This window comes from Gymnogyps californianus, chromosome 27 (assembly GCF_018139145.2).
Source record: "Gymnogyps californianus isolate 813 chromosome 27, ASM1813914v2, whole genome shotgun sequence".
NCBI classification, from domain to species: Eukaryota; Metazoa; Chordata; class Aves; order Accipitriformes; family Cathartidae; genus Gymnogyps; species Gymnogyps californianus.
This window is the reverse complement of record NC_059497.1, coordinates 7,484,660-7,500,425: the sequence shown is the minus strand read 5'-3', so window position 1 is coordinate 7,500,425 and position 15,766 is coordinate 7,484,660. Positions and strand designations below refer to the sequence as shown.

The following is a 15,766-nucleotide window of genomic DNA, read 5'->3' as shown; positions in this document are numbered from 1 at the left end:
ATCCAGAAGATTTTTTTTGTAACGCTGTTTTAGTCTAATTTTGTCTAATTCTAATGAAATCAAAATATTTTCTTCGACCCTGATGAAATGATTTTGACTTTTCAACTCGATCAAAAATTCACAGCATTTATTTTCACTTGGACTTCAGTTTCCAAAATTGTCAGTGATCTCCAAATTGTGCTCTTTGTCTTTCACTAGAAGTCTTGCTCCAGGAGCAAGCAAGTTCAGAAATGTGTTTAGCAAGGCAGGTTATTCAAGGGGATTCACCCAAGAAAATACAGATGTCTGCATGTGAGCTGGCTGCCTGGACTCTGTTTATGGTCAATGGAGAAATAAAGGCAAATTTAGAGTAGGGTTTGTCTCCTAGGGCAGTTGGTCTCCTCCTGCAGTTCTGGTGGGTGGTGTTTGACATGCTGCACACACTAAAGTACTTATTTTTCCCCACTAATGGGACCCAAGGGTGACTGCTCAGAGGCAGGCCACCCTTTCAGAGCATCCAAAAGCAGCTGGGCTGAGTCCCATGTGCTTTGTAAGCGTATCAGGTAGAACATGGGGCCTGGTGAGTGGCTCTCACCAGAAGACACTCTTAATAACACAGGTAATGGCCTATGTGTAGGCACTCTTAGTATCACAGATAATGGCTTTATGTTTAGGTAGAACAGATGTTTAACATAAAGGAGTATGCTTCTGAAAATCCTGCCATTTTGGGTTGCATTGGGTTGTATCTCAGCCACGGGGGTCAGGCGACCCCTGTGTTTTAAAGCCTGAACACAGCCCCAGGCACAATTCAGTTACAGGAATATGGGCATTTGATGCTGTTGCGGGTGTCCCAGACCTCCATCTGCTGCTCTGGAGGGGTATGACTTGCTTGTGGGTCCTGTGTAACATCTGCCACCCCAGGACGGTCTTGTGTAGCCCAGGGCATCTCCAGTAGCACTGCAAACAGCTGTGTTTGGGTAGCTGACTCGTGTCTAGCAGTCCTTGAGCAGAAATTGCTGGTCCAGTGTGGGTTTTGAAGTGCAAGTACTTGCTGTCAGGTGTCTGTCCCTTGAGGCTGGCATGGGATACTAACTGCAGGGAAGTCCTGATTACATGTGGCTTTCCTAGAGCCTGGGGTCACCCTTGATCTCCTGGAGTCCTCTAATAGCTGTGAGAATAGACCACACGCCTGCATATCTCCGTGTACAGACTCAGTACGTGGGACTTCAGAAACTACTGTTGCTCTTTCACCCAGCATCTTGAGGGATGCACATAAAGATGCAGCTGTATGAGTTTCCCCTGCCTCAGTCCTCCCCTTTACTCTGGGCTGGGGCCACTGTCAAGGGCCGGCACCTTGCCCAGCTTGTGGCTTGGCAAGCCTGGCAGCCTCTGTGGCTCAACCTGGGGTTTTGGGTAGGCAGCTGAGCCAGGCCCCTCTGATCTCCCTGTTGCTGTCCCTTCCTGGCCCTGCTCATGGGTGCTCGGCCACCCCAGGAGCCTTTTCATATACAGCCCTGCCGTCATGAGGTTGCCCTCTTTCAAGCTCTTTCCCCCGTGGACAGACCTGGCGAGAGGATTTCACCTCCCCTTTGCACAGATCCCAGCTGTGACTTTTGCTGCCCATTGCTGGCGCACAGCTCTCACTCTCCAGTTTGGCCAGGAGAGCTGACCACTTGTCCTGAATGGCAGTAAAAATACAGCAGCTTCCAAAGCCTGCTCCATTGAGCAGGATGCCCCATGGTCCCCAGTTCTACAGCAAGGCTTCCTCTGAAGGGACCTTGCTGACCGACTGCACCCAGCCCTGGAGAACGGCGCATTAGCTGCATCTCCTCTGGATTTTTCTTCCTCTAGTTGGGCTCTCCACACTCTGGGTCTGACAGGTGTCAGCTGAGCCCTTGTCCATACTGTGTCCAAATCATTCTCCTGTCCATGGTTTTGCTGGTTGAGGTGGTAGCACCCAGCAAAGCCTTTTCAAATCAAGCAGACCTAGGGCATCTAGTCCAGGGACAACCCTCAGGAATGCCACCAAGGTGTCCCACAGACACCTGACCAGACATGGGGCAGCTGGTGTGACAGGGAATGGACATGGAGCAATGAGGAGGTGTGGACAGCGAGTAAGGGAGACGCAATGGGGAACAACTCGTTGTAGGGCCTGGCCTACATGCTTGCATAGCTGCTGGAGAGGTTTTTTGCTTTTTTGGTTCCTGTCTTTGCAGCCCTGGGGTTTGTCAAGCCCAGGTCTGTCACTTGTTTATGGGAAAGGAGGAGCTGTGGCTGGGGGATATGGCAGGAAAATCACAGCATCACAAAGCAGCTGAGGGTGGAGGGACCTCTGGAGATCATCTAGTGCAACCACCTGCTCTAAAAAAATTGTGCAAATCATTCAAAAACTCTCCCAAATTCTTTCCTGCACATCTCCTCATCCCACGTGCTCCCCGTGCTATGAGAGAGGCCACTGTGAGAAGCAGAAATGTTTCTTTCAATGTCTCTTCCTGGACATGGTTCGCAGCAGCCCTGAGGGGCCTGCCTGCCTTCCACTGTGCCCTTTCCGTGCCAGGTACCAGGGTTTCCCACCACGTACTCAAAGGAGCCTTCCTGTGCTCCAGCCCTCATTTTTATCTTGATTTCCAAAGGAAGGGGAGCCTATGAGATTGCTGTAACTGTGTTCCCATACATTCATTAGCTGTCCTGTCCCCTTCTCCCTCTCACATCTGCAGGGCTTGTCTCATCTACATTCAGGGGAAGGGGAGAAAGACACAGAGCTATTCAGTTTTGCAAAGCATGGTTGCTGCAAGCCTCTGGAGAACACCCTTATGGGTGTTTTATGTTTAAAAAGCCCTTATGAAAGACTTTGGCAGCACAGCTACCTGCCCTGCATGTCCTGGTGCAGGCAGTCCATGCATGCATCCTGGTCAACCCATTGGTGCACGTGCAAAAAACATTTTTATGGGGAGACCTCCTGTGATCTGTGAGAACTGCCTCAGCCATGGCAAGGGCCACCCCTCAGCCTAGCAGCAAAGGGCGATGTGAGGTGATGGGGACTGGAGCTGCAGGGGGAAAGGGGAGCAGGGTTTGACTGGGACTGAGAGGCTCTAGGGGAGGTGCAGGGGCTGATGGTGCAGGAGCAGGAACAGAGGGCACAGAGGAGGGCAGGAGGCTGGGGACAGTTTGGAGGGGTCAGGGAGGAGTGTGAGTGCTGTGAGTCCTGCTGCACGCAGCTGTCTTCTGCTGGGAAGCAAGGGTAGCTATCTGACTGTATTATGGTCACACTGTCCTCTCACCACCTATCCCCCACTTTGGCCAGCTGCGACACTTTATCCAAGCCCTGCTCCTGCTATTCCCTGCGAGGTGACACTGGGGACATAGAGCTGTGGCTCATTCCGGAGAGCCCTGTGTGGCTGTGGAGGCTGGTAGCTGACATTGCTGAGCAGGCTGGAGCTGTGTCATGTTGCATTGCATCGGCGTGGTGCACGCTGTTATTCCTGCAGCTCAGTGAGCACCCAGAGGTCAGGTTACTCTGTGTCCCCTAACATGGTTGAAGCATGTGTGTGTGTAGCAGCCCAGTGTGTTATAAAGACCTGCATCTTTTATAGTGGCTTTTTGAAGGCTGGGCTCTTCATACACCCAATCCCAGCTCTGCCAGGCAGCCCTGCCACCCTTCCCTAAGCAGCCTCCCACCATGGGTAGCCAGCTCTGAATTCCGGGGGTGATGAGGGGACGGTGGGTGGCAGTGGCACAGAGTGGGTCCTCAGCTGCTAGGAACTGGCCAGGACTTCAATGAAATCAGTGGAGTTGTGCCTGTACACGGTGTGTGCCTGGCTTGCAGGGTCTGCCGTGTCTCCCTCATGGCACAGGCACAGGGTGGCCACTTGGGTCATGAGTGCACAGTCTCCATGCTGACCTGCAACATGGGCAGCACCAGAGCTGGGGGAAGTGCATGACTGATTTCTTCTCAAATCAGCCCGGGCACACGAAGTGGGGTCTGCACCAGGTGCAGGACATGCGGTGCTTGACCTGGTATAAAGTCTGCCAGGACAAAATATCCCTTAGCTTCTTTCTACTGGTATCTGGAGGCAACAGTAAGTTTGCCCTGGCTCAGGGCATTGCTTTGTGGCCACATGAGTTTCATTGCCAGTATGTGTCCTGCAGCTACACCTACCACTTGGAGAATCCAGAGAGAGTTTGCCATGACCTGCCCCACTGAAAGGCTACACCACCTCAGCCCACTGACAAAGATGCTTGTGAGATGTCTTCATAGTCAGGGTCTGGCTCCTCTTGCTTTGCTAACATCAGCACTTGCCCACAGGTTACAGCCAGATAAGCTGGGGGAGCTGGACCCGCAGCTGTAGGACAGGTGATGGGGGATCCCTCCAGCCAGCACTGGTGGATCACTGCATAGAACCTTCATACTGGCCATGCAAAGACTCTTCCTTGTACTAGAGGGGTTACACCAGCAGGACACATCAGGATGATCCAGCTCTGTGTGTGTGGCTGGGTCTGCAAAGCGCAACAGTGAGCTGGTACTGTAAGGAAATTTGCAATTACTGCCTCTCCCAGGATGGAGGGAACGTAGCCAGGTTGCAGGGGGCTGCCTGCTGGCTCTCGCTTGGCCCAGGTTTGAACCTTGCTGTTCACTGGCTGTACATGGTGGGCAAATACTGTTGGAGTTGGCCAAAGCACTATTCATCTGGTTTGGGCTTCTCAAAGGGACCTCCGAGGAATAGCAAGTCACCTTTTGATTCTGGGCAAGGGGTTTTTAGAGGGAGATTGCTGCTAGTCAGAGACCCTGGAGCCTGATTCTGTCCTGCTGGATGAAGCAGGGCAAGGAATTAGCTTTTGCAATGCTGGGGCTCTAGGTTGGATCCTGACACTCACCAGCCTGGGCCTTGGCAGCTGCAGGGCTGCTGTAGCTTGCAGTAGGCTTCCCTGTTTGTCCTCCATTTACAGCAGGGGAGATACCCCACCACACTACTGGCAGCTGGTGCGGCTCTGCAGTCCCTCCGTACCTGAAATGATCCTCACGATTGTTGTGTTTACATGTCTGGGATTGCAACGACAGGCTTTTGGGGACAGACTAGGTGGGATCTGTCACTGATAAGGGGGGGAGGTGGGTGGCATTGAGTTGCCTTAGCTAAAACCTTGAAGACAGAGCCCTGATAACACCAATAATCACAATGCTTAGGTCTCTGCTCTTAGCGTTGCTGCCCTCAGATCCAACAAGCAACTGGCACTTGCATGGGTGACAGTCATACAGGGACGTTTGGCATGGCCACTGCTTTTGGATGTGGTAATTGAGCAAGCAATGCTTCTGTCTGAGCCCTGGCCCTGATTTCTTAAATGGACAGCATTTTCCATTTGGCAAGCCAGAGGGACCCTGGGAGGAAGGTGTGCTCGCAGCACTGCAGCCTTCTCCAGTGGAGACCCGCTCCCAGTTTGGTCTCAGAGAGATATTTCTGCCTTTCTGGGTGCAATTCCCTGCAGAGCCCAAGCAGGGATGCTCCTTGCCCTTCATGGGGTGCAGATGGAGGAGAGGGGCCATGGAAAACCAGAAATATAAATAGCCCCATCCATCTGGCTGCTTCGGAGGGATTTTAATCCCAGTCTGGAAAGGGCCATCAGCAGCAAGGGCAGCGATCACAGTGACAGGCAGAACCAGGTGGGCACAGGCAGCTCTTGGCCGCACTCTGGGGAAAGACGAGCTATTCTGGGCCCTGCGGCTGCCGAGCCCTTGCAGTGGGGTGCCAGGTCCTGCCTGGGAGTGGGTGCAATGCCTCTGCCCAGCAGACCCCCCAGGCCAGTTTCTAGCAGCTCACTCTGCCAGGCAGATGTCTGGCATTAGGCAGGAGGTCTTGAGCTGAAGGCCTCACTTCCCTGGGAGCCCAGGGCACAAGGGAAGCCACAATGCAGCTGGCTTGTCCCATGGTGACTGTGTGGTGTCTCCAGGACAGACCCAGCAAGCTGGAAATGATGAGGAGAAGGCGTCAGTGCTGCCTGTGGGAGGAAGGCTATGGGACAATGGGAGGGTGAGGCAGCAGGGAGAAGAACCAGAGATGTGCAGTGCCCTGGGCCAGGCACCTTTGGGTGCTGGGTTGGGAAGTGGTGGCTTTGCTTGCGTAGTTTGTAAGAACAGGTACCCATAGCCCAGGGACATGGTCCTGGCAGCGTGCCATTGAAGGGATGCAGGAGATCATGCTGCAGGCCAGAGAGTGGCATGTGGTGGCTCAGCATGCCACCCCTTCCTGCCTAGGGTAGCCACAGTGCTGCCTGGTGTGCATGGCAGATCACAGATGGGTTGGCAGCAGGGGCTGATCCAGAGACATGTGGGGGGCAGCCGTGCATGGTGGTGATACCAAGGGAGGTGACAGTCTGCTCTAACAGAGCATCCTCTCCTGCTTGCCTTTCCAATCCCCAGGAGAAGATCGAATACGCCTTCCTGATCTTCTTTGCCATTGAGGCGATGCTCAAGATAATTGCCTACGGGTTTCTTTTCCATACGGATGCCTATCTCCGAAACGGCTGGAACGTGCTCGACTTTTCCATCGTGTCTCTAGGGTAATGCAAGGAGGTGAAGCTGCTGGTGCTCAGCTTGTAGCAGGCCTGGTCCATAGCCCATCAGCTACATTGATTTTTCTAGTGACTGCGGTGGGTTTGGGAGCAACTCGTAGGCTCAGTTCATGGCCTTCTCCCCTGGGTCCCTTTTTTATGCCCTGACGTCCCCTGGGATCCTCTCTAACTCCTGTTTCTTCCTTAACGCCTCTTAGGTCTCCTTGCCCTGGAGAATGGGAGTGGCATGGGGTTCTCTGGGGTTTGGCGCACAGGGAGAGGGTCCACTGGGAACCAGGGGGTGGGAGGGCCCCCGGCTGCTCAGCAGTGAAGGTGGCACCCAGCGGAGGGGTGCCCAGCCACAAGTGTGCCCAGGAGTTGGACTTAGCCAAGAGCTGTTCCCTGGGTCAGGCTGATGGCGGCTGGCAGAGTCCTGTCCCTCGCTTTCCTGCCTGCAGAGCTCTGAATCCTTAGCTCAGATTTCTTGGTCTCCGTCCTCATGCCCTTCTCTTTCTCCCTGTCCTTCCTTCTGCTTCTCCCCCTTCCTTCCCTGCTCTGTGCCCCGGCTCTTTCAGGCTTATCACCATGACCCTGGAGCAGGTCAATGCGAAGCAGGGAGGGACTTCAGGGGGAAAAGGCGGCTTTGACGTGAAGGCCCTGCGAGCATTTCGTGTGCTGAGACCCCTGCGCCTGGTGTCCGGAGTGCCGAGTGGGTGCTGGGTGCCCTGCCAGCATGAAGGGCTGGCGGGTGGATTGAACCTCTGTGCCTGGCCAGGGTGGGGGGCCGTGGGGCAGGTTTCTTGTTGCTGCTGGATCAAGCCCAGCCACAAGGTGGGTGTGGAGGAGCCACAGGTTCTTGCTCATCCCTACAGCTTGCAGTTTTCAACACGGGATCTGCAGGTCGGCACACATATAGCTCCCTCCATGGCTCAGTGTCAGCACTTTGGGTGGCCAGTGTGGAAGGGGCCAGGACCTCACCCTAGTTTCTCAGGGCAGGGATCTCCTTCTCCTATAATTCATGTGAATACAGCCAGGATGAGAGCAACAGAACAAATGGAGGGGCATGAAGCAGCCTCCAGCACTGCCTGGTGCCTGGCTCTGCTCGGGTCTTCCGCATGCTTGCATGGTGGGTAGAGAAAGGATTTTTTGCTTCAGAGATTTCAGTCCCAACCCGCCTGTGCCGCTCTTCCCTTGGCATGGGGCATTTCAGAGGCTGCTTGTCACAGGGGCTGGCAGGAATGCAAGGTGCACCGAAAGCTGTTTAGGAAGTGGTTGACCTCCTCTCCTTTCTCCTCGGTGCAGGCCTTCAGGTCGTCCTGAACTCCATCATCAAGGCCATGGTGCCCCTGCTCCACATCGCCCTGCTGGTCCTCTTCATGATCATCATCTATGCCATTGTAGGGCAAGAGCTCTTCAAGGGCAAGATGCACAAGACCTGCTACTACCTTGGGACAGGTAGGGCTGTGGCAGGGGGTTGATATGGCAGAGATGTGTCTGTGTGGCTGCTGTGGGGACCACAGAGGTTCTGTGGGTAGCAGAAAGTCTGGTCTTGACAGCGTCGGGCCTGGGAGTGTGGCAGGACCGAAGGATGTTTGGTACAGCACACAGCTTGGTGATGGTACGTGGTGTGAGGAGGTGGTGAAAGGGGCCCCTTTTGGAAAGCTTCTGCAGGAGGCTGGGAGGTGCTGGGACTTGCTCTACTTGCTCTACCTGACCTGCTGCTTACACCTTGGCTTTCCCCCTCAGATGTGATTGCCACCGTGGCATCAGAGAAGCCAGCCCCATGCACCAACTCTGGCCACGGGCGACACTGCACCATCAATGGCACTGAGTGCCGAAGTGGCTGGCCGGGGCCCAACAACGGCATCACTCACTTCGATAACTTTGGCTTTGCCATGCTGACTGTCTATCAGTGCATCACCATGGAGGGCTGGACCGAAGTCCTCTACTGGGTAGGCTCCAGCAGCTTGGGCTTGGTGCCCAGTTCGGCAGAGGTGACTGCTGGTCCTGCCTCAGAGTGGGGAATTCCCTCCAGGACACAGGACCCCATAGCAGGGCTAGGTCTCTCTGCCAGTGACAGACATCCTGCCCCCACCAAGCTTCATACTGTGATGCACATCCCATAATGCACCAGGCATGTCTTCTGCGTCTCTGCAGGCACTGCCCAAGCTGTCCTTGCTCTCCAGATAGACAGGAGGGTGCTCCAGTTCCCCACCTTTGTGAAGGGCTACAGGCCAGGCACAGCAATGGCAGGCTGGTGGATGCTTCTCCAGCAAAACCCCATATTTTGCAGTCCTTGGGAGACTGTCTGGCTGAGGCTTAGGCATGGGACTGATGTTTAAATCTGCTCGCAAAATGCTTGGGTCTGGCTTTACCTCCGCTAAATCCAGATGCAGTCATAAGGAGACAGGGCTCAGAGTCAGGTTTATTTGCTACCATCCCAAGCACTCACTTTAGAGGGGGCAAAGCTCCCAGAGGCTGTTGAGGGGGCCCTAAGGGGAGACAGACGGCAGACAATGTGTTCAGAATGCTTCATCTGCTGCTCCTTGCCAGGTAAATGATGCCATTGGGAATGAATGGCCCTGGATCTACTTTGTCAGCCTTATCTTGCTTGGCTCCTTCTTCGTTCTCAACCTGGTGCTGGGGGTGCTGAGCGGGTAAGTGCCACCCTGTCCTTTCTCTTTGCCAGCAGATCAGTGAACGTGATCAGAGTGTGGATGTTCGCTGGTTTTAACTATACAAGAAGAAAGCCTGGAAAAGTCTCTGTTCCTTTTCCTCTCCCATTCCTCTCCCTTTTTTTTGCATGCTTAGAAATCCTGAGCCTTTAGTTACTTTTTGTGTTAGTGTCCATGACTGAAGTTTTAGCTCAACACCTAACACAGAAATCTTTTCCCTGTAGCACAAGCAGCTGTCAGCAAACACAGCCATGGAGCACATTATTAGATGTTTGTAGTGTGGTCTGCCAGCACTCACAACAAAAGAAGCTGAGCAGGGAGCTCAAAGCAGCGGTCCTTACCCCACGGCTGTGGGTCGAGACGCTCATTCTCACTGGTACCCACAGCACTGACATCCTGTTGTGAGCGCACACGATTTCTTTATGGCCAATCTAAAAAAACCACCTTTGATATGAATGCAAGGGATCCAAGAGAATTATTGTTAGTCTAATTAATGCTTCAACAGCCTCATCCAAATACAACAACGAGCTATCATCTGTCTGGTTACAATGATCATAACACTTCTATGCCAAATGATTCAATTAGTGCTAGTTCCCATAGCAGTACAGTTAAAGCTGCTATGCACAAAATATCTCTGCTGCGACGCTCAACCTACTATGCATTGCTGTGGTGCGGTGCCAGCATCCCAATTTTGTTGCTGGGGAGTGTGTGTTGTCCTGGGGAGTGAGGGGGGCTTTTCTTCTCAGTTCTGTGTAGGCTCAGGGTCTTTTTTTATATGTTTCAATCCTGTGTGTGCAAGTGGATCACACTCATCATCTCTATTAGTTCACAAGGTTAGTTATACCCTAATTACTTGGATTTGTTAGTCCTCTTCTATGGCAAGGACCATACAACTGCACAAGGTTAAAACAAATTGGGTATTAATATAACTAAAACAAGCTCAAAACCACAAGACAGACCACAGGCAGCTGACCCTTACAAGAAGTTGGCTGTAACAAGAGGATGAGCTGGACAATAGTCATCTGATCCTAGAGTAAGTTGCAGGCACAGCAAAAGTTTCTGAAATATTTTTGCAAATATAGCTGAAATATGCTTGAGATCAGGAAAATCCAGACAAGGCCTGACAAGTCCTGAGGCTTAGCATGTCTAATTATTGTTATGATATCTGAGACCCATTACTAACACATGGCAACACCAGATTGGCTGGGCAGCAGATCTACAGTTCTGCCAGATAAAGGAAAGAAAAGAAATTAGTTAAAAAAGAATGAGAAGACTGGGACCCCCTGCATTGGCAGACCTGTCTTTTCCATGTTACCATGAAAAGAACATCCTGTTTACTTGCCATGTGATGAGCTCACCTTCCCCACATGGAGGACTTTGGGCAACTTTCTGCCCCCCAGATGGGTGAGACCCCACTTGCTCTAATCCTTAGCAGGGCTGGAGAACTCCCACAGCCTCCAACATCTAGCGTTAGTTGGCCTGTCCAACCACGGCATCCTGCAGCAAGGAGCTCCCAAAGAGCAGCCAGTGGTGGGGAAGAAACCCTGCCTGCCATCAGGCATCAGGTGATGATCCCCCATGATCTTGCATCATGGAACAGGGCCAAGAAAGAGGAAAGCCACTAGAGCAATCTAGTGGTAGCACTAGGTGGTAGGGTATTTCAGGCTTTTTCCTTTCTGCAAGGACTGGCCTGGCACAGGGCTGTGGTACCTGACCTCCACGCTGTCCCCCTCCTGAGTCTCACTCTGCTGCTTGCCTTGTCCCAGTGAGTTCACCAAAGAGCGTGAGAAGGCCAAGTCGCGGGGCACGTTTCAGAAGCTGCGGGAGAAGCAGCAGCTGGAGGAGGATCTGAAGGGCTACATGGACTGGATCACCCACGCTGAGGTCATGGACAGTGACCGGGCCAGGGGAGAAGGTACCAGTTCTGCTTGGTCAAAGACCCTTAGCATGAGGGTTGGGTTCCTAACACTGACCATCCTAGAGAGGCAGGGTAGAGACTTTTGGAGAAGTCACAAAGACTTGTTTTGCTTGAAAACCTATGAAACAAAATGCTTTGACTTCTGCAGAACAGTTTCCTTCCTCTTCTTTTTTCTTTCTTGAATCATTTTATTGAATCTGACCCAAACTAACAATAACTTGGCCCTCATGCTAAATCTCCACCTCAACCACTGTATTTAATATTTGCAGACTGCTAGCAAGGCCTAGGTCTCCTTTGGCAAAGTGCACTTGAAATGGCCGTGAGAAGCCATGAGGAGCATGTGCACTTTTGTGTGCAGAGGCAGAGTGCAGGGTTACTGGCTTGCACACTAACAGATGCATGAATTTCTTGCCATTGCTTGACAATTTTAAGGGATTAGAAATGGCTCGGGGAAGTAGGTGAATATACAGGCATCTAGCCAAAGGCTCAGCAAGGCCTGGGGAGCTCTGCCACTGAGCCACTGTATCTGCTATGCCACCCTGCCTAGTGAAATAACTTTTGATGCCTCAAGCTGAGCGATATATGTGTGCAAAGAGCCTTGGGAAACAGTGGGAAAGACAAAATGCCTCTTCCACACCTGTGGCCAGTGCTTTTACAAACCTCCTGTTCAGCATTTGCTCAGATCACAACTGACCCCAGTTTTCTCCGTGCTGGGAGTGTCTTGCACTGAGGGAGCCTACATACACACTGCTGTCTCTTCAGGCTGCCTCTCTGGGTTGCTGCTGCTCTTGCTGCAGGGCAGGTGTTCCTGGTGCCTCCTACTTGGTTTGCACCTGACACTCAAAACCTTCTACCCAAACTCTTGCTGCTCTCTCCCTGGGACAGCATTTTTTGATTTCACTTCTGATGGGGAAGCTCTTCCTGATGTGCTCCTGGGAGAGGTTCCGTCCCACATGTTCTTCCCAAGGGGTCCAAGGAAAGCCTGGGATGTCATTGCCTCCTTAGGTATGATGCCATCAGATGAAGGAGGGTCAGAGACAGAGAGCTTGTATGAAATTGAGGGCATGAACAAGTGGATTCTCTACTTGTAAGTATGCACTGGTTGAACCATCTGCTGCTCTGCATGTGGGCTTGCACAGTCTCTCGCTTGCTGTCCTGGCTGGGCCAGGCTTTCTTGTCAGCCACCGGTTTCTGGGGGAGAGCCAGGGGCTGTGTGCTCAGGAGGAGATGCAAACATTGTGGACAGCAAACAGGGAATTTTGCTCTGGTACCGGCAAAAAGCCACTTCAAGGTGAACAGCCTCTTCACTTTGGGACCAGGCTTCAAGCATCCTCTCATGGCCCGTGCAGCATGTCTTGGGATTTAGGAGCTGGGCCTGTTGCAGCCAACCAGAGGTGTCTGTAGGCCAAAAAGGGGCCAGGAGGTGTTTGTGTGAATGAACTGCAATGCCTGAGTGAATGCACCGAGTGCCGGGGCAGGGTTATGTTCCTCAGCCCTTTTCAGGGAAGGCCCCTGGAGAAGGGAGCAGGGTTGGCTTTGCTCTGCAGTCTGCAGGCACAGCCCCGGGCTGGGCAGGACCCATTGGCCAGCCCTGCTGACCCTTTGGCCATCTCTCCAGCCGTCAGTGGAGGCGTTGGAACCGAATGTTTCGTAGGAAGTGCAGAGATGTGGTGAAGTCCAAGTTCTTCTACTGGCTTGTCATCCTGCTGGTGGCACTGAACACCCTCTCCATCGCCTCTGAGCACCACTTCCAGCCAGAATGGCTGACACTGGTGCAAGGTGAGCAAAGAGCCTGAGGGAGAGGGAGGGCCAGGGACACCCTGCTGCCCTGGAGACATGTGTGAACTCTTACTGTGCATGCACAGCCACACTGGCATGACACGGGGGCTAGTAGACACATGCAGACTTGCTCATGCACACAAACACAGCCTGCACACAAGTGTGTGTACACCATCCCCACTGCGCTGTCACACAACTGCGCGTTGAACATGCATGGTGCATACGGTTATATATGCACAGTGTATATATTCTTAGGTTTTGCATGGTGAACACACATAGAGTGTATACATTTATACCTGTACACACATAGTACACACAAACACACGTTGCATGCACTCACGCAGTACAGCCACACGCATTTACGCATGCAGTCACACTACCTGCACCCGCATACACGCAAACACACACAGACACATGGAGTACATCTATGCACACATGTACACAGCACAGCCACACGTACACACACACACGCACAGCCCCGTACACATGCACGCACTCCATGGACTCACATACACAGTACAGCCGCACTCTCACATGTACAAGCACACAGTTGCACATCACTCTTCTCCTCATCTTCCTCTCCTGTGTGCTCCCTGAAAAAAAGCATTTGCTGCAGCTGCAGCTCCGGGCTTGGTGGGCAGAGACGGGAGGTGAGCAGCACTGCCCTCCTTCCCTTCCTGCTGTGCCATGCTGAGATTAAGAGGTCCATGCTCTGATGGGCTGGATCTCCCACCCCAGACAATGCCAACCGGGTGCTGCTAGCACTCTTTGTGGCTGAGATGCTGCTGAAGATGTACGCACTGGGCCTGCGCCAGTACTTCATGTCGCTCTTCAACCGCTTCGACTGCTTCGTGGTGTGTGCGGGGATCTTGGAGACCATCCTGGTGGAGCTCGGCACCTTGTCACCCCTGGGCATCTCTGTGCTGCGTTGCATCCGGCTCCTCCGCATCTTCAAGATCACCAGGTTGGGGAGGGAGCTCTGTGGGTGCTGGCGGCTCACAGTCCCCAGGCATCACTGGCCTTGTCCCTGGGGAGGGCTGCAGCATGAGCAGAGCTGGTAGTTCCTGGATGGAGGAACAAGGCCAAGCTGGGGATTTCTGTCTCCAGGACATGAGTGGCGAGGAGGACAGAGCAGGGCTTGCTGGGAGTCTCCTGGGGTCCCTCTCTTGCTCTGGGTTTTGGGGTGTTGTAAATAGGGGTGCTGTGGGCCACGACTCCTGGCTTCTCTTTCTGGCACCAACCTGCTGTGTGTTCATCCCCCTTCCCCATCCTGCCTGCTGGTGCCCTGTGCAGGCAGCAGGGTGTCTTGCCTGTCACACCACGCCTGGAGCTTCATTTCTACCTCCGGGGGCCTGGCTGGAGCAGTCCCAGTGTCCAGCCTGTGAGTGGTGCTGGTTCAGAGCCTCCCTTGCTGGGCTGCCAGCACATTGCCCTGGGCCAGGCGGTCTGTTCCCTGCGCCTACCTGGTCCTGCCCACAGCCTTCCCCACTCTTTCACCTCCCACACACTCCTGTCTCTCCTCTCCCCAGGTACTGGACATCCCTGAGCAACCTGGTGGCCTCCCTGCTCAACTCGGTCCGCTCCATTGCCTCTCTGCTCCTCCTCCTCTTCCTCTTCATCATTGTCTTTGCGCTGCTGGGCATGCAGCTCTTTGGGGGCAAGTTTGACTTCGAGGACATGAAAGTGCGGCGCAGCACATTCGACAACTTCCCCCAGGCCCTCATCAGTGTCTTCCAGGTATGGGGCTGTGGGAAGTGCAGCAGGGGGCTGGAGGACAGGGTGCTGGGAGTCTCTCCTGGGCCGTGGGTCTCCTGGCAAGAGCTGGGGCTCAGAGAGATGTGGGTTTGTGGGAGGTGATGTGGCTTTGAGGCAGGAGCAGGGAAATGAGACTGGAGTCACGAGCAGTAGTGCAGGTTCAGGGCTGAGCAGGGAGGTGGGGTTTGGCCGTGGGGCTGTAGGGGCTGTGAGGGTTTGGGGCTGGAGCCAGGAGGGCAGGATCGAGCTGTGGGGTTCTGCTGTGCTCTGCTATGGGGGCTCTTGAGTCCGTATTTCTGCTCTGCTCCCAGATCCTGACTGGAGAGGACTGGAATTCAATCATGTACGATGGGATCATGGCCTACGGGGGCCCGTCCTTTCCTGGCATGCTGGTCTGCATCTACTTCATCATCCTCTTCGTCTGTGGGAACTGTATCCTCTGCCTGCGAAGCCAGGCCCAGGCTCCCTGTACCCAGCCCCATAGCATCAGCTACCCAGGACTGTGAAGCAGGGAAAGGGGGGCTTCCTTAAGCTTTTCAGTGCTTGCCTTACGCTTTTCGGTTCTGAACAGCAGGGGAACAAACCACAGGCTTCAGGGCTTGCATTAGTGGTGGCTGGGGTCTAGAGTATGGAGGAAAGCACACCACGGGGCAGGTTTGGATGACTGGCAGGCATAGATTGAGCCATCAGTCAATGCAGTAACAAGACTGAGCTGGATGGACTGAGCTAAGGCAGCAAGAGGGCAGCCAGCCCAGAGCTCAGTACTCACAAGGATGAGTGCAGGGTTAGGGATCACCACCCAGGGTTATCTCAAGGGCTCAACTCCAGGAAGGCTTCTCAGGGCACCCTGGAGGCCATGGACAGCTCTGGCCACATCCTCCAAAGGGGAACCAAGTGCATGTCCTTAGCGCTGTCCCTCCAGATATCCTCCTAAATGTCTTCCTGGCCATCGCAGTTGATAACCTGGCCGAGGCTGAGAGCCTGACCTTAGCCCAGAAGGCCAAAGCAGAGGAACGCAAGCGGCGAAAGATGTCCAGGTGAGTGCTGCAGTCCCTGGCAGTGGGAGCTCCCAAACAGGTACTTTGGTGTGGGGGGACAGAACAGCATTGGCCATGCC

The 15,766-nt window shown here is 53.7% G+C and overlaps 1 protein-coding gene across 2 annotated transcripts in view; it reads left to right on the top strand.

The window, feature by feature from the left end:
• Positions 1–15,766, top strand: part of CACNA1S (calcium voltage-gated channel subunit alpha1 S) — a 49,241-nt gene that overhangs the window by 7,592 nt on the left and 25,883 nt on the right. For both annotated transcript variants that reach the window (XM_050911592.1, XM_050911591.1), the window contains exons 3-14: positions 6,392–6,531; positions 7,098–7,231; positions 7,825–7,977; positions 8,269–8,474; positions 9,076–9,179; positions 10,964–11,112; positions 12,121–12,202; positions 12,734–12,894; positions 13,633–13,858; positions 14,424–14,631; positions 14,961–15,081; positions 15,572–15,686. In XM_050911592.1, the coding sequence (XP_050767549.1) occupies positions 6,392–6,531; positions 7,098–7,231; positions 7,825–7,977; positions 8,269–8,474; positions 9,076–9,179; positions 10,964–11,112; positions 12,121–12,202; positions 12,734–12,894; positions 13,633–13,858; positions 14,424–14,631; positions 14,961–15,081; positions 15,572–15,686 (1,799 nt within the window). The remainder of the gene's footprint in view (positions 1–6,391; positions 6,532–7,097; positions 7,232–7,824; positions 7,978–8,268; positions 8,475–9,075; positions 9,180–10,963; positions 11,113–12,120; positions 12,203–12,733; positions 12,895–13,632; positions 13,859–14,423; positions 14,632–14,960; positions 15,082–15,571; positions 15,687–15,766) is intronic.